General features: G+C 45.1%; 1 protein-coding gene across 1 annotated transcript in view; it reads right to left on the reverse strand.

Moving 5' to 3' along the window:
- Nucleotides 1–18,961, reverse strand: part of igsf3 (immunoglobulin superfamily, member 3) — a 61,072-nt gene that overhangs the window by 41,588 nt on the left and 523 nt on the right. The window contains exon 2 of the mRNA XM_079276393.1: nt 2,923–3,303. Coding sequence (XP_079132519.1) covers nt 2,923–3,303 — 381 coding nt within the window. The remainder of the gene's footprint in view (nt 1–2,922; nt 3,304–18,961) is intronic.

Raw genomic sequence — 18,961 nt, forward strand, 5'->3', positions numbered from 1 at the left:
AACAGATAATGAAGAAGACGAGTACCTGCTCGTCTAGCTGTGTTGTTAGATTGCTGCTAGTTCATGAACTCGGTCTGCGATGGTGTTTCTTCACAAACTGACATTTGTAAAAGTCTGTATCTGGTCGGAGCTCTGCTCACATACCTTCAGCATGCACTGGGCTGTAGCTGTGTGAATATATTCTGCTGTGATTCCAGTCTGCCGTTTAATTCTTGGACAATTTGATGTTTTTCTTGGAGGCTAAATTTAGCTCCGTGTTTGGTGTCAAAATGCAGACGTGAATTATATCCTTCACCACCGACATGCCTCATAACACAGAAGACAGACCCGTTTTTCTCCCTGAAGCACAAACATGTGTTCGCTTTCCCATCTTTCATTACATTTTCTTCCCTCTGTATCCATTTTTCTCTTCGTGGACATTTTGGGATTATTTGTCGATCTTTTTCAATCGTTGGAAAACCTCTTTTTGGGCTGTTGCCTCTCCTGTCCACCTGTTGTGATAGTTTTAATGTCAGTACACAGACAACATGCTATCTCATAATTTCAACTTTCTATCTCATCATTTCGACCATGGGGATACTTTTATTTTCAAGTCTAACTTTTAATTATTTTTCCAAAAAAAAAAAATTATTATTATTATATTATGTTTTTATTTTTTTTGCTGGCGGATTCGCGGGCCACATAAAATGACATGTGATTCAGAGGGACTCTCTTCTCTCTGCGTGGGTCACACAGTCAGCCAGAAGTGTGGGGCCACTGCTGCTGGTGAAAGGGGAAAGGATAATGCTGCCACTGTGTTCTCTCTTTTGATCGCCATTATCAAAAGTCAGAAACAAAACAGGTGCTTGGAATTTATCCAAACCGTTTCCCGGGAGCCACGGTATACTGTAGCGCATGGCTTGCTGTTTTAGAACTGCCATTCAAAAACACATTTAAATACACAAAATAATTGCCACACTGAGGCATTTGTATGGCAGTTGAGAGACACTCCGTCATTAAAATGAACACTGTGTGTGGTTTACTCTTCTCAGTGAGTATAGTGATGTTTGCCTGACCTGAAGCTACTCTCGAGGTCCACTTTGCATGACAAAGTGGGGCTGCAATGCACACACGAGATGTTTTTAGGGGCAGTTTGTGCTAACGTAAAGTTCACAGAGGGACTCAAGAGCACAGTAAAGAAAAGAGGGGAGAGACCCTGCCGCACACCCCTGACCTCTGAAACTGGGTGAAGAGGTTCGAGACGCAGAACGGCTCAGATAACAGTCTCAACACCGCCGCTCACATGCATTTCTATAAATACTGTGTGACATCAGCAGGGCTGTTTTGCAGCGCCCTGCGCCTGAGCCCTGCCCCACATTCAGATCATACTGCGCATACTTGAAAAGGCAGCGGCTGAGGTCCTTATAGTGATGATAATAACACGTAGTCAATGAAAAGCAGAGCCCATTAATCTGTCGAGCGCACAGGCACTTTTCAACTGCAGACCCACGCAGACTCAAGAAGAAGAAAGCCTTACAATATTGGTATTTCTCAGCTTGCAGGGACTGAGGGACTTTGATCAATACGAAACAAATAACTCGAATGTTCAGGCAACGGGCATTTTGATTTGGACTTTGCCCCTGAGAGAAAGGTCAGCCATGTCAGGAATGAAGGCCTGAAGTTATGAAGGGAATGTAATCTCTATCTATGACAGCTGTGTCTTCAGTTCTACGGGCCTTTTGGGTGGATCTGTATATACGTCTCTGGGAGAAAGAGAAAGAGAGAGAGTGAGTGAGTGAGTGAGTGAGTGAGTGAGTGAGTGAGTGAGTGAGTGAGTGAGTGAGTGAGTGAGTGAGTGAGTGAGTGAGAGAGAGAGATCGGGCAGGAGAAGAAGGCAGAAACTAACACTGTTTGAAACAGTCATACATCACGCCAACACACCGGATGCGCTACTGAAACAGCTCTGAGCAAGGGAAGAATTCTGTAGGTGTGCGAAGGAGGTATGCGATTTTGTGTGAGTATGTGCGGGGGGGGGGGGTGTGTGTGTGTGTGTGTGTGTGTGAGAGAGAGAGAGAGTGAGTGAGATATGAGGGCGATAGGAGAGAGCGGGCAGAACAGAACAGGTGGGACTTTGTGTTAAACTGGAGTGCAACGCTTCCTCTCATCACACTCCTTCACAAAGAGGGCGCAGCTAGGTTTGAGATGGGTCCTGGTTATTGAGTCATATTTCTGACCGTCACTGATCGGATTGTGATCCAACTAATAACTCGGTTTTACACAACTCTGAACGAGACACCACGTTCAAGCTCACATCACACAAGCCCCAGACTTTCACGGGCCCCAAAGGCCCCGAGCTGGAAATATTATTGTCAATTTGTTTGGAATATGCGACATTAAGGCTCAACATACCGAAATGACTGAAGGCAGGCCTTGCATTGTTACTTAAAGGTGCTAAGTAAGCGATTGGGAGCATTTGTATTGTGTCCTAACGGCTCTCAACATGGCGACAGTTGAGCTGGCGTCTCGCAGCGAACAGTACCAACAACGCCAACAGTGCTGGAAGGGCTAACAGACATCACTCCACTGTATCTTTACATAGAGAATCTGTGTTTGCTACCATATTTAGGCTCTGGATCCCGTATATTGCACCTTTTTCTGTCGGGGGGCCGTGTGTCAAAATGTACTTTTGAAACCTTTATTTCCTCCTAAATGTATGTTTAGCAAATTGCCACAAACTAACTGAATAGTATTCCAAAATAAAACAGCTGTTTGCTGTATTTTGGGGTTCTTGGTAAAATATAATGAAGCTGCCGTGTGTATTCTACCACCTTGATCAGATACAAGATGACACCAGATGAGCGAGCATAATGTGATAACAGGTGATTTATCTGTATATTGTGTGTGTGTGTGTGTGTGTGTTCGTGCGTGTGCTTAGAGACTCACCAGTGAGGTTGGTGCGTGCGCTGTAGGACCCCAGGTAACGACCGTCCGTGTTGGGTGTGTAACACTCAAACAGACCCTGGTCCTTGGCCTGCACTTTGGTGATGTGGAGCATGGCCGAGTCGCCGGCCAGCCTCTCCACATAGATCTCTTTGCTATTGGCCCTCTGTGCATACACGGCGTAGGCATAGTTTGGCTGAGCTGTGCTCACGATGCGGATCTCCCTGTCCGGCACTGATGGCAGGTACATGGACCACTCAAAGTCCTGCTCCACCCCTTCTTTGTAGCCCGTCACGTTGCACAGGATGGTCACGTGAGAGCCCTCAGTCCGTACCAGCGGTCCACTTTGCACAGTTACGACTCTCTGAGCCACGGCAACACCGGCTACAGACGGAGGTGGGGTGAGAGTGATGGAGAGAGAGAGAGAGAGATAGAAAAAAATAAAGAGAGATAAGGGGTGAGGGCCGGGAAAGAGAGAACATGGGTTACAAAACTGCAGTTTAAATATTCAGCGTTGGCAGAGTTTATGCATCTCACATCTCCCAGGAAATACAGAAATAGCGTGACAATCTGGAGTGCTTACCGAGGTTGAGGTGTGCACAAGCGCACACACACAGTGCGAGCTGCTAAAACACAAGCTGCAGAGAGTACAGGTCATTTTGAAGTGTCTGATGCGGCCATAACTATTACAGATTCCAATATATCAGTGTCTGCCTTTATGGTGGCTAAAATCGAACAAGAAATTTCAGTACAGAAATGCCAACAATGCTGTATGTTTGAAATCCAGCACCGAGCACCGAGCATCAACTATCATTTTGTAAAAAATGTTTGTTTGTAAAAAAAATGACAATTATCGTTACATGTAATATGTGTAAAGGGATATATGTTGTTTTCATTGCCAAAACATGTAAATGATAGCAGGTGCAGTTCAATTACACACACATTTATGCTGTACCACAACCTGAACAAGTTAACACACAAACACAGGATGGATGAATGAATACGAAGTCTGCTGTTGTAATGAGCTGTTCTCATTTAAACAAAACGTTGCATCAGTGCAGTGAATCATGAGTCGTACACTGAGCCAAGTAGCTGTCTGACAACTGACTTAGCCGTTAAACCCCCTCGTGAAGACTGATTACTGCTTTCCTGTATGTTGCGTTGTAGCCTATATTTAGGTAGACAGCATATGCGAGTCTTGCCTCAACCCCATGCATTGACACACACACACACACACACATGCAGAGACACACACGCACACACACACAGCATTCACCATTCAGGGAACAACTACAAACATCCCTCTCATTGGGGCCGGAGACAACAGAGCACTTACACATACACCCCCAGATCCAGACAAGAGCAACAAGTACGCCGTTTCCTGTGTGCACTAGCAACTGGGGATTGCAGCTGTGTGTGTGTGTGTGTGTGTGTGTGTGTGTGTGTGTGTGTGTGTGCGTGTGTGTGTGTGTGTGAGACTGTAAGATGCTGTGTCTGTGGGCACAAAACTTGGCATTAATAATTCACCAGAACATCTTTTTTACTTTTTCTTACACTTCCACTACATCCCCACCTTTCATTCGTGGTTATTAATGAGAGTCCATGTGTGTGTGTGTGTGTCTTTTCACGCGCTTGCATGACTCCGTGTGCCTGTGGATCGTACGTCTTATTCCCCCCCCCCCTTCCTGCGCTTGGAGCTTCAGGTCTTTTGTTTATTGATTGCTTTGGTTTTTTAAAAACACATTCCACTCATAAGCCGTTAGAATCTTGACAAATATGTGGTGTGTGGCCACAATTGGATAGGATTTGAATTTGGTCCCAGTGGCCTCCCAAAGTGAAAACTCATTAAAGTGATCGTTCCTTACGGCTTGATTTCTCCTAAAAGCCCCCCCCCCCCCCACAGACAACCAGGCTATAAATCATGGAACTCTACTCATAAGTGCCCCAACTTTAAAAAACATGTTAACCTTATTCTTAACAAATGTGAGGTATGTTAATCTCACTGTCAGACCTCAGATAAGCCTCCGGGGGGGCAAGGGGCAGTGTTTCTGAGGTTTCCGGTTGCAGCCAGCGGATAAACAGGCCAAGACTTCCCTCTTTGTGCGCTGCTCGTTGTTTACAGTCCGATTAGCAACTTGAGATGCGAGACTGGAGTTTGAGTAAACAAGACCACATGTACGACCCCATTGTTTCACAAATTGCCAGCTTAAGCTAATTTCTAACAAACTGAAACCAGAACAATCCCAAAACCTTGTCCCGTTACCTATAAAATCTGCTCACTGAAATGAAGCTTAATGTAACGTCAGGGAACCCGAACAGATATGTCCCTATAGGAATATATTAGAGACACTATATGGGGCTTGAAATGATAAACCCAATCAACCAGCACTCTTAATGTATTCTTAAATAATTCTGTACTTATTAATACAGTTCCCCACTCGCACACGGCTTACATTTTTCATGCAGTCCTGCTGAATAATATAAGACATCTCCCGAACAAACACAATAACATAATCATTTTGGTTGCTGGCGCAACAACACACACTGCTGTACCACACCGTCGTAAACATAGAACCTAGAAAACATTTGCACGCCGGCCTTAAAGAAAGTCAGCTAACATAGGAACTCCTTCCACAGTTAGCAAAGGCCGGATATTAAAACTGAGATTGACAGAAGGTCTATGGTGACGTGCGCTGACGTGATCTGGCTGAGCACACTATGGGACGCATGAGGTAAGAGGCAGCCATCTCTTCTGACTCAGACTTTGGTTCCCTGTTCTTCTTTACTGGGATGTCAGTGTGCTGATCTGGCGGCGCCCGGTCTACCCACATCCACCAGCTCAGGTCAGGTCAGGGCTGTGTACTGCTGCAGCACTGCTTCTCATGTTGCAGCTACTCATCCAGAACTGCTGGAAACGTATTACTCACCCCACCCCCCCCCACCCCAAAAAAAAAAGCATACTACTCATGCTGTGTTGGTGCACTAAGAGCTTTCCTCCACTCGCCTGTCTCCTGTCATCCTCCTTAAACAAGCTTCCCTTACTTACTTCTGATTACTCTCACTCCCTTCCTGCATGTTTCACCCATCATCAATCCTTCCCTTCTTCCTGCCTCCTCTTCACTCTCTCTAGATATTCCTGTCTGCTCTTTGTGACTCGCTGTTCTCTGCATCTTTTCAGAGACAGGATTTAAGCAGCTCTGTGAAACTTCAAAGTGCCCATCGCTCTGCGGGCTATTTAGAAAGGCTTGACAATGACATACCAAACCCTGCAGATCCCTGATCGCTATGTTCCACCACCCTTCCGCAATAACCTCCCGCCCGCAAACCTCCCCCGTTTTTGAAACCTCCTCCTCCTCCTCCTCCTCCCGTCTGGCTTCGCTCTTCTGTGTTCTCGTCGCTCATCTTTGCTGCCAGTCGCTTCCCACACAGCTCGTTGACTGGACACGGTGAAACATGATGATGGAGAAAATGACCACGGACAAGTTCTCCAACTGACCTTGCTGTTTTCGTTGGCCGGAGCATTCCGAGCAGATGACTCCAAGCACAAGCACAAACACACACACACACAGACACACACACACAGAAAGCTGCAAAGAGGATTATGCTAAGTGGAAGGGGGGTTAAATACTAATCCAATCATTTGTGGCCAGTGTCTTATATTCTCAGTGGAAACGGCAGGGAGGCCACGAGCATTCATGCCTCCTTACACCATCGCTCTTCAACGACACGTGCTAATTATACACCAAGAAAGGTGTATAATAAAAACACTGCAGGGTGCAAGTAGTATAGAGCAGTGATTCTCAACTGGTGGGTCGCGACCCAAAAGTGGGTTTTCAGCCTTTGCCTGACCAAAAAATAAATAAATAAATATTGGAGATATATATATATATATTAGGGCTGGGCGATAAATCGATTTAATCGATTAATTCGAATGTGTGCTTTAAGGCGATGTGTTTTATTGAAAATCGAGAAAATCGCCCCCACCCCTCCCCCCCGTTGGGTTCCCGTAGTAGAGTGCGCGCGCATTGTTTACAAACTAAAACAATGTCACCGCCGCCGCCGCCGCCACCTCACAACAACAACCCAGCATTTTGGAGACATTCACCAACTGTACTCCGCATGAGAAGAAGAGTGCCCGGTGGAAAGCCATCACGGATGCAGTCGCGATGTATATCGCAAAAGATATGGTGCCCATATACACCGTGGAAAAGCCGGGGTTTATTCACCGTCTCAAAGCTTTGGACCCCAGGTACGTGCTACCAAGCCGTAAACATTTTTCTGACGTTGCCTTGCCTCGGCTGTACAATAGTACACGCCAAAGGATCTCTGCGGAGCTGGAGGGGATGTCATTCTACTCCGCAACAACTGACCTGTGGTCCAGCAGGTTGACCCAGACACCGATCCACTTGACTGGTGGAAGCGTCACCAACTTAACTTTCCAAGGCTAAGTACTTTAGCAAAGAAATACCTCTCTGTGCCAGCTACAAGTGCCCCCTCTGAGAGGCTTTTCAGTGTGTGGGGGGGGGGGCATTGTTACATGCCACCGTGCATGCCTGAAGCCAGAGGTAGTAGACAGGCTTGTCTTCCTGGCAAAAAATATTTAGAAAAAACATGCACTACTGTTTAATACTGTTGGTTATGTTGTGAATGCACTTGATTTTGTTTACATGCACTTATTTACTGTGCAAAATATGTTATGTTGATGTTAGATCAGATGTTGCACTTTTGAAAATGTGAATGTTAAAGGGTCATATACATTTTATTTCATGCTGTGTTTGTATCAGTGTATTCAGTTAGAAAAGCTTGCTGTAAAAAGTTACATTTGCACAGTTGTTTACAATGGAAGGCTACTATTTAATGCCATTTAATGTTATGTTTAATTTAATTTTATATTTAAATGATTCAGGCAAACAAAAGAGTGACCAAATACTTTTTGTATACTACAGGCACCTTTCTACAATGTTCAGGTTTTGTTTGCACTTTATTTTTATCAACCTACTTGGGAAAATCATCACAAAATAAAAGAAAAAAATGTTTTCAACAGCTTCTGTCATCTGCAAAAAATTTTGGGGGAAAGAAATCGATTTAAATCGTGAATCGGATTTTTTGTAAAAAAATCGGAGATTTTTTTTTTAGGCCATATCGCCCAGCCCTAATATATATATATAAATAAATAAATATTGGAGATATATATATATTGGAGATATATATATATCTATTATATATATATATACCAGTGGTTCTCAACTGGTCTGGCTGCGGGACCCACCATCACCCCTTAATGACAAGCCGGGACCCACGACCCAAATTATATATATAATTATATATATATATATATATAATTATATATATATATATATATAATTATATATATATATATATATATATAATTATATATATATATATATAATTATATATATATATATATATAATTTGGGTCGTGGGTCCCGGCTTGTCATTAAGGGGTGATGGTGGGTCCCGCAGCCAGACCAGTTGAGAACCACTGGTATAGAGGACATTCAGAGTGGTGTGGAGATGTGCTAACGAGGGGGGTTTGAGCTGTCCATCACATCTTCTCATTTCGCTTTGAGTCCTTCCTTAAAGACACACGTACATGTATGTTCAGACCAAAACAGAAGCATTCACATTATTAATCACAACGCACTGCTGTGTCATTTTAAACTCTAAATTAATACTAACTAATACTTTTTGCTGATTCAGTAATTTTTTCTTTTTTATGTTGAGGACAAAGTAACAATAGAGCATGGTTTACGATATCAGCACTGTTGATTTTGGCCCTGAAAAAAAATTGATTTTAGATCAAAACCAAACTGTGTGGCTTGAGCCACCCCTGGTGTGGGTATGAACAGCAAGTCCTCCTCCAACTTTTCTACAAAAACCTTCGAGGAAAGTTGAAAAGTGGGGGAACTGAAGCAACTCCAGTCAGTGAAATATGAATTAATTATGAACTTGCTTGGTAGATGTGAAAAAAAAAAAATGGAAAAAGGGGGGGACCTAGTCAATGTCCTATCTCCCCAACGGAGGTTCAGACTCATCCCACAGATCTGAAATCTTGTGAAAAGTCTCAGACAGGGAGGTATGAGCAAAGCAAAGGATCGCATGGTGAGAGGAAAGGAAAAAGAGGAACGGGGAGGAAGCTAAAGAGAAAACGACAGCTGCCTCCAGGGCGCTGAACACCACACAAATGCACAGAACTAAGTGAATAAACAAGCGCACCGCTGACTTACATGCTGCAGACACACACGTGTGTGTGTGTGTGTGTGTGACAGAGAGAACTAAACGCTGGAGAAAGATAAATAACATAAGAGTAGGTCCCTCTCCGCACTTCTCAGCCCTGGTTAACCATTCCCCAAAATCACGCAGCAATTTTCTCCCTCTAGGCCCCCGAAAGCATTTGACCCTGTTAACATCATTACCAGAGAGCACCAGTGTGAGGGAGACACAGAGATTCGAAGATGAGGGGAAACTGGAGGGAGGAAGATGAAAGCGGTAGAAAAGAGGGAAAATGTTGCTGGAAGGGAAACCTTACCATTTATAGAGGACCAATCGTGCAACAAAATAAACCTGTACGTGATCATTATACTGCACCCTGCAAGATGATAATTGCAGTTTCTTTCATTTCCCTCTCCTCTTCTTCATCTAAATTTGACATAAAAAGAATTTGAGCCTCTGCTGATGCAACGTAAAAACATTGTCCTTACGCAAGTTTGCTGCTCACTCACTGTACACGGCAGCGTGTAAGCATGTCATCCCAATGATGAGAATTCCCCCACGCTTTCTTCCTCTACAGATTTCTCAGATTCTTGGCTCTTTGATTGATGTGCCCGAGGCAGAATCAAGTATTACAATTCGGGCCTCGTTCTCGCGAGCTTTTTCCCCTCTCCTTGTCCTTCCTGCGCTGATAATCCTCATCCGCTTCACGGTGGAGCACTCAGTGAAGTGAAGCAGGGGCCGTCATTAACAACCGCTGGTCCCTTTTTTGCCAGCTTCAAAACAAATGTGAAACGAATCCCCCACATCCACCGCTGAGTTATTAACTGTTTTTTTTTTTTTTTTTAAAGACAGACGATGGAGACTGCATGTGCCGTCTGTGCTGCAGAGAAAAGCGAAATGATTTTCAGTGTTCAAGGGAGAAACAGTCAAGCTGTTGGAAGCCTGTCCGCTGGGAAACAGCAACGACACTCCACGCGAGAGTGTCTGGCACGGACACATACATACAGACAGAAAGGGAGACAGAGTGTTCTAACTCCCATTAGAGGGCCAGTTACGACGGGCCTGCAGGCCGCTCTTAACGGCTGACAAACAGTTACAACAACTGCCCATTACATGAATGCAGCTCTAATCAGAGCGAGGGCAAGCGAGGGACGGAGCATTCGGAGAGTGGGGATATACTAAGTGTCACAATTTGAACGTTGTATGGCTCAAGTATAGAGCGCCAGATGATGTCAGTGGTGTATATATATATATATATATATATATATATATATATATATATATATATATATATATATATGACGGGGATTACAAGAGGGAAGGATTCACGGAGGGAGATTGAGCCGTAAGACAGCAGTGTTAAGGAGGACTCCACATCACACGTTTCAGAACCTTGTAAAGCAAGGAACATACAGCCAGAGGGCAGAAAACAGACACACAGTGCATGTCTAGTACATGAATGTACCAAACATTCATGCTCCCTCTCACTGTCTCTACCAGGGCTGCTGCAAGAAGCTTTAATGCAAATGCTGTATCTTAAATAGTTCTTCTCTCTCCCACTGTTTCTAAACTGGGACAGAAGTGTTTTGACATAGTTTGACATTTTGGGAAATAGACATATTCTTGCCGATAGTTAGATGAGAAGACTGACGTCACTCCGTGTGTGTGCTAAAAATGAAGCTACAGCCAACAGCTTAGAATAAAAGAGGGGGAATCGGCTAGCTTAGCTCTGTCAGAAAAGGTAACAAATTACGCTTTTTAAGCGCACTCAACATACATCTCACGGAGGGCTACGTGCTGGAGTATTTCTTGGCTGCGAGCAGTAGTCTCCGCCGTTTGCATGGCAACCTCGCAGTGACAACAAGACATCGGGGAAGTGAGTCCTCGTGGCCAAAAAAACAGTTGTGCTGCCTTTGGAGAGAGCCAGTCCAAGCAGCTTTCCTCCGTTCAGAGTCATACAAGCGAGGCTAAGCTAACCGGCGGCCAGCTGTAGCCTTAGATTCACCATGCAGACAATTGTTTTACGGTGACTGCGTTTGCTTTCACGTCTCAGCAGTATAGGAAGCCAAGTCCATGTAACTCGCAGCAGTCAAGTCCATGTCAACTTGTCTTAAATCTCCATTTCTGCGACTCAAACGTCTGCAGCTCCTAAGTGGGACCCCTGCTGTGTGTCACACCTGGGTCATGCTGTGCTCTCCTCTCTCACTATGCTAACTAGTCCTAATTTATGGGCCCCCTGGGCTACAACAGTCATGACCCAACCTGCACTGTTGCTCAGAACAGCTGGTGAGACCGGGATAAAAGCGATGGGTGGGGGGGGGTTTAAGGCTAATTCACACGTCTGTGCACTACAGGTGCCTGTGGGGCCTCACTATACATGTAAGTAAGCGCAGGGAAATGGGATTTTTTATTTTTCCATGTGGGCTGATTCACATTTTCTCCCATTCGTTTCCGTTGCTGGTGGTATTTGTCGAAGGCGTCAACAACAAGGAGCCAGATAATAAGGCATCCTTTCTCTGTTGAACAGCTGCCTCTTCATCCTCCCTCCTACACCCTCAGCTGCTTCGCCTTCCCGTTTGGCCACGATGGAAAACAGCGTTGGAGTTTTATTGTTTTTCATGCAGAGTGATCGTTTGAAACAGATAATCAGCAATTCCTCTGAACCTTTTAAATACACATTCTCGAAGCAATTTACAACTAATTTCTCGTGACGCCGGACTGAACATGTTCCTTCGCATCTGGTGAAGCGACTGATTATCGAATTCTAATGCAGCTTCATCGCTCTGTCCCGCAACACATGAAGGGGTAAACATGATTACTTTGGAACTTTATTAGAGAATGATTACATGACTCTGCTAGTTATCTTTGCAGCAACAGTCCACGGGGTGAGCTGTAACTCAGTTACTACACCATAGTCACACATGGCGCAGCTACAGCGACATCTTGACATATATAATTAAAGCCTCAAAATTGTGCACGTACTTGAAGGCAGTTCCTTACCAACCTAATTATGAATGAATAATTCAGAGGCAGTGAGGAAGACAATGAGAAACTGCAGCCGGGGAGCAATATCTCTCTTGCCACTTATTTGCCTCGGACCAAAAAGGCCACAGCAAAAAGTATTGTGTTTGAGATCGACTCATTGGACAGTTTGACACCTACAGTCATGAGGCTGAACAATGGCAGCCTCAGTCACACACACACACCCTATCACTTATTCATAACTGCACATGAATACAATACTTTCAGTCAACAGCTGAAGAAAACACAGAACTTTTAGAAAGCATGCTTCCAGAATTTTCCTCATAAATGCCCCTTGCTTATTCTACCACATAGACGTCTGAATACAAGCAGAGTTAAAGACACTTGACAAAAGGTGCAATTCTCAAAATTACAGTCCATGCTTCTCACTAACATTTGGAGAATATCGAGTCATAACTTGGAAGATATTAAAAACTAACGAGATAACGGATTGAGTGATATGGTTTGCATGTTGTCTCGTCAAGTCTACAGTTCTGTGGGTCATTGAGAACATTTGCAGCGTGCCAGATGTTTATAGTCAGTCTTTATGTGATGAAGAGAAGAAGTGTCGGGACTGTCGGGATGTGTTGAAGTGAGCAGTTAAAAGTGCCAATCATTCTCTCGTAGAGAATTAGACCATTATAAACCATCTACTGTTTATAACAGTGTGGAAGACAAAGGGCTCCCAACAGGGGACAGAGGCAAGTAGTCAAAATGGTTTATTCATATCAGCCCATAACACACACACGCACACACACACAGTACATTAAGTGCCTCAATCTACTCCCTTCGCCAAATCCATTAACTCTATAAGGACACCTGCTACCCCACTAACCTCATTTCCCCAACCCCCAGTCCTAACACACTGGGTGTGACACACACACACACACACACACACACACACCCCACTCGGTCTGCATGACAAAGCACTGAGGTCTCAAATCTACCCCAAACAAAACTTTCATTCAGACAGATTATACAAAAAAAAAAAAGAGAAAAAGATCAACTCATAATATCCTGTCAAGTGTTACAGCAGAGCCGACTGAATGTTTGCGTTAATTGTTGTAAAAGAACGTGAGGCTATAAAAACACTCAGCTATCGACGGTCATTATCCATCTTGTGCACAATTAAGCCCGACAGCTGTATCTACTTTATGTACAGTGGTCGGTTCTTTGTGTGACTGGCAGCTTGCTATCAGTTCCCACGTTTGCGCATTAAGCTGCAGATTGGAAAGGAAACTAATTAACTATTAATTAGTCTACTACAAACAGACTTCTTTTCTGCCATTGTCAGTCATTTTGCCTTTCAGGGAGGAAAAGACATGGGCTTGTAAATTCATGCATTTATGCACAGGCAATTAGGACACAAACACACACACACACACACACACACACACACACACGTATCTCTTTGGTATTAGGTGTTAAGCAGGAAAAGAAGTACATTACCAGAACGTAATGGCAGTGAGTGAGGTGCTCTTCATTATTGCGTAAGAGGATTTTTAAAAAGGGGTTGAGGGTTGACCATGCTTTTTATTTGATTTGTTTTTTTCCATTTGGACGTGCACGCCGAGCCAAGTGTGTGCCACTGAATATGGATCGCCGGTGTGCAGGTGGGGAGCGGTCGCCATAATTAAGGCGCCTGGTGTGTATCCCACCGGCGTGGGCTCTGCTCTGGTGGAGGATCAAGCATGGAGCAGGGGAGTGTGGCTGCACCGCAGGACAGCAGCTCAGAGCGCTGTGGGTGCTTGTGTGTGTGTGGAGGAGTAAAGTGGAATTCTCTAGCCGGGCAGTCATCATCAACACAGAACAGCAGAGAGGGGGAGGGGGGGAGCAGACCAAATCCCAAAGGGGAGGGGGGCTGGGTTTCTTTTAACTGGGTGAGGAAGGTGTTAGTAAACCAGTCCATGGTAGACAAGGCTGTAAAACACAGATTGTTTTGTGTTGACGCTGTATACGGACAAGGGAAAGATCTGGTTTGGATCACCCTCGGGGGACATTTCTAATTAGTTATCTTTGAAGAAGAAGAAGAATAAGAAGAAGAGGTGGGCCGGGCATAGTATTGTGTAGGAAAAAAAAAGAGTGGGGGAGGGAGGTCAGGGGCTATTCACTGGAGGAGGAGGAAGAGGAGGCAGCTGGAGTCGGCTACTATTCGAGTGGGGCGAGGCAGAGATACATGTAAATGGTCCTAAAAGAACAGTTGCAGGTTTATAAACTGGATGGCCTGAGGTTGTTGGTGGGTTGTGTGACGAATCCTTCCTTCCACCTTTGGGTCTGTGTCCCGTTTGAGAGCTCTAACTTGTCTTTCAGGTTGCTTAATTTATTACTTTTAACTCGTCTGGTCTCTGAGCCTGGGTTGTCACAGTTGTTATCACAAAACATGAGGTACACGGCACAGCCATGCGATCCTGGCAGGGAGTTGTGAGGCGGGACAGAAGAGAGGTGCTGCTGAAGAGTCGACATCAGACACAACGCAGGCCTCGGCTGCGGCTGCGGCTACTTTCCTGAGTCACTGTGGCAGGCAGGAAGTCTCCCTCGAGAACTTAACTTCACTTCACACAGTCACTCATCTCCCCATGTGGATTGAAGAGACACTACAGCTCAGATCTGGGTCACGGGGGAGGATCGGCATTAAAAAAAAAAACAAGACACTGCATGAAAAAGACGAGCTGCGATTAATCACAACTAACTTTCGTTTTGTTTTTGTTTTATTTGCTCTGCCAGCAATGAAGTCATTTCAATCTTTTTTTTTCCTTGAGCTCCTCTGAAACGTTGCTTTCTTCCTTCACACCGACTTGTGACACAGACAGAGAGGTGGTAACCCGATAACGGAGGACAGCGGCGCTGTAGTAAAACTGCAGCGGTCGTCGGGTGTGAGTTTCAGTAGCAGACTGTGAAGCCTGTATGACAAGGCAATTACTTGCCCCGTTGGTAGTAGACACTACAGCAAAGCAGTATCTGGGTGCACCTGATGCAACAAAGTCCACGAGCACAACCACACACGGCTCATCCAGTTCTATTGATCCGTGACTAATAGGACATCTCCGTCCTGACACTGACCTACCAATGTCCTGCGTCTCCTTTTGCCCGTTCCCGTTAATGAATATTTACTGAAACCCCCACCGCACAGCGGGTGGATGATAGCCAAGCCGACGGCCGTGTTTCCCCTGTTCTATCGTTTGTTGTCTGTCAGATCAGTCAACAATGTTATGATATCAAAAAAAGACAATAGCACAAAAGGGCCTCTTTGTCATGGGTGTACACAAAGACATGGTCTCCAGTGTTGGCGATGCAAACAAGCGTGCGTGCAACGAGAGCGCGTAGCAGCCAGGCCCAGAAAAACAACAAGGGGAGCAAACGGTGACACAATCAGACAGCTGCACACGCCCGTTGTTTCCCCCCCCCCCCCCCAACAGAGAGACATAGGTGCTCTGTTTCTAGTGGTAACAAGAGGCAGAAATAATGAGCGACAAAACTTGGGACAATCACGTGCGCACGCGGCAAACTTTTCCCGTATCGCATAAAGATAGCGCTACGTTGAATATGCAAACATCTAGACGGTGAGTTATTGCGTTTTTGCTTCACTGTCTAGACTCTGTTGTGTCAACTGAGGCTAACGGACACATGGACAGCATTCCCCAACAGCTGATTCAAGACGCAAGACACATGGCTTGACCACACACACACACACACACAGGCTAAGATGTTTTTGGGGTTGGGAGCCCCCAGCTGTCATTCTTATTTGGGACCGGGGGAGAGGCTGGGGTGGGCATCAGCAAACTTTGAATCCTGACCAAATTTGAAATGACCTCAACATTCCCCCCCCCCCCCGACCATACAAAGCTAACAAAACGTAATTATGACACGTCGAAGTTTAGTTTAAAAGCCGTACCTTCATCTTCAAGGAAACAATGATCATAATGTTGAAAAGCTACTTCATACAGTTTTCAATTACATGTCCCTGATTTCTTTCACTGCTGATTATAGACTTAAAGAATTGCACACATTTGAATGAGTGTCTGAAATAGAAATGAGATTTTTCTCTTACCACTTTCAAGCATTTGTGACAATTGTCACAGCACCACATGGACAATCAAATCTATACTTAAGTGTCTGGAAGTGCTGCCCTTCTTCCACTGCACAAACGGTTCTGAAGACTGAACAGTTACGCATAAAATGGAAATGAGCCCTTAAGTACCTTCATGTTGTTTGATTGGGCCAATTATGGAGAGCCAGCTTTATACTCAAAAGTCTGACGGCGTTACTTCCACTTATAACTTTTCAATCAATAGCGCTGTAACGAGCCGGGATAACAGGCTACTGTTTCAGCGCCTCTTCTGACTTGAAACCACCGATCAAAAATAGCATCACAAATCTCACTAAAAGATACGGACGACTGAAAGAGAACATCTCCCTCACACAGGGAGACTGAAAGGAGGAGGAGGGAGAAACTAGACCACTCTTTCAACTTCATGAATGTATTTCTATTACTGTCCAGGGGGTAGTCACTGGCTTCTAAAATCGGTTTCTTGAGTTGTGCAATCTGTCACAGCGAATTCTTTTTAATCCAGTTTCACTGAAATTGCGTAATAAGAAATTTAATAAAAATTCAAATAAGACGCCACACCCACTGCCACATGTCATTTTGAGCCAATCTCCATGCATTATTTATCACATTTTTCCTATCCCGACGACCAACCATCTGACAAAGGTTTGTGCAAATGAATATTCATAACAAGTTGAGATATTGTGTGAACAGGGTGAAGACAGCACCTGTTTGACAGAGAGAACGACGGCACATTAAAAACACCACATCATGACAAATGCTTGAATAACTGCATGTGGCAGAATGTGCATCTTGTCAGACATAAGCTTTATGGGGTTTTCTCTCCGTGCGATGCGAAGCTGCTCCGAGACCAGCTTATAAAAACCAGGACCAGTGGCAGCTCATCTGAACCCGGGCAACTGGAAGCAGCTCTCCTGTCAGCCCAGTAAAAGGAAAGCACTCAGGCGTCTCACAGTTAAACCAGCCAGCCTCGCAACTTATTACATTTCAATTGAGTTATATAAACCGGGACGTCTTGGGTACTTTAGGTTGGTTTCCTGTTTCAAAAGGCACTCAGAAGAACACCCCAAAAAAAAAGCACAGTGTGTCACACCGCACAAAGCGCGTGACATCTTTCTCACTGTCTGCGGTGGGGGGGGGGGGGGGGGGGGGGGGGGGGGGAGACATCCTGTTTGTAAAGCTAATAAACATTCGTTGCTTCAGGCAACTCTTTTTTTTAATATGCTTTATATCATGTACCCCGGTGCCACAAAGAAGCACCCGAGCGCACACACACACACACATTCACACCTGGTTGCAAACTCAGCAGCAGATATAACCCTGATATAAGATTTTCCTTCCAAAGAATTGTGCAAGTGGCAGCTCTGGGTTTAACAATGACGGATTCAGCCTTCATCTAACACAGCTGCCAGCCACCTTTTATTTCATTCTCCCTTCCAAACCAGTGCAAGCGCAAACACATGTGACACATCAGGCAAAAGCAAGTCTCATTAAACCACAGATGCTTGTATGCACACTATAGGAGAGCGATATACATCTATACAGTAGCACCAACGTTGCATTCGCTGCATCCTTCCGTGAGACACTGGAACTGCTTTTGCCAGGGTGATTTGGTGGAGTTGGAGTGTTATAGTGGCCTATTGGTATGTGTTGCTTTATGTGTTACACCCATCACAAGGTCCCTGAGCCCAATGTGATGTCTTCAAATGCCCTAAAGATATAGAGCCCTATCATGGACCATTTGACTTGAGAAGCTAGACACAGAACATATTGCCCTTTTGCTTCGAAAACAACTTGATGATCAAAATATATTTTCTGTAAATCAACGAACCATTTCAGCTCTGTGGGGCAAATTACCAGCCTAATGCTATCACCAATAACGCTGGCAACAGCAGCATTAGAAAATATCCCCTCGTGATCCACAGACACTCCACACAATAAACTCTTTCCCAACACCTGAAATGTTCGTCACTACCTCAAAACTGCGTCCCGTTTAACCCAACGATATGATTCATCGTTATGCAATATGAAATCCCTCCGTTATCCAGCCTACACCGTAGATTAGATCCTGTCTGTGTGCAGCCTTCTCCACTGAGCACGAACCAATTCATCTCACGTTTTCATCGGGGAAAAGTCAATTTGCAGGTCCCCCCCCTCCCCCCCAAATCCCAGTGAAAGTGATTTCTGATGCACAGAAAGGGGACGCAAGGCAAGACGCCGACTGGTAATCCCCTTGGCCAAGTGGGGGCCTCCAGCGGGCTGACTTGCACTCCCACTCCCCCCCCCCCCCCCAACCTCCCTCCTTTGTGCCCCGGCAGCGCTGACAGGCCTCCCCATACAGGAACAGAAAAGCCATCTGGTGTTTGTTTGGGACAGTTTCGCAGGCGGGATGCACACGATGAGTGTGTCAGCAAATCATGCCTTGTATTAGTGTTTGCGTGTGTCACTCGGTGTCATCGGCCGTACATGCTCGAGCTCGCATTTGTCTGTGAAATCCAATAAATTGCAGGTATAAGTTATAAATGTGTGAGAACAGAACACACGGTGGCTTTACCCCCCCGAAGGGGTGTTGACCTACTGTACAACACACTGAGTGTCTTCACACCCACAGGATGACCTCCTAGCCTGGGGATGCGAGGATGTGTGATCCAGGTGTGCCCATGTGTGTGTGTGTGTGTGTCTATACATGTCTGGGCTCACTACAGACAATAGCAGGTTGTC

The sequence above is a fragment of the Melanostigma gelatinosum genome (genome assembly GCF_949748355.1).
Source record: "Melanostigma gelatinosum genome assembly, chromosome: 10".
Taxonomy (NCBI): domain Eukaryota; kingdom Metazoa; phylum Chordata; class Actinopteri; order Perciformes; family Zoarcidae; genus Melanostigma; species Melanostigma gelatinosum.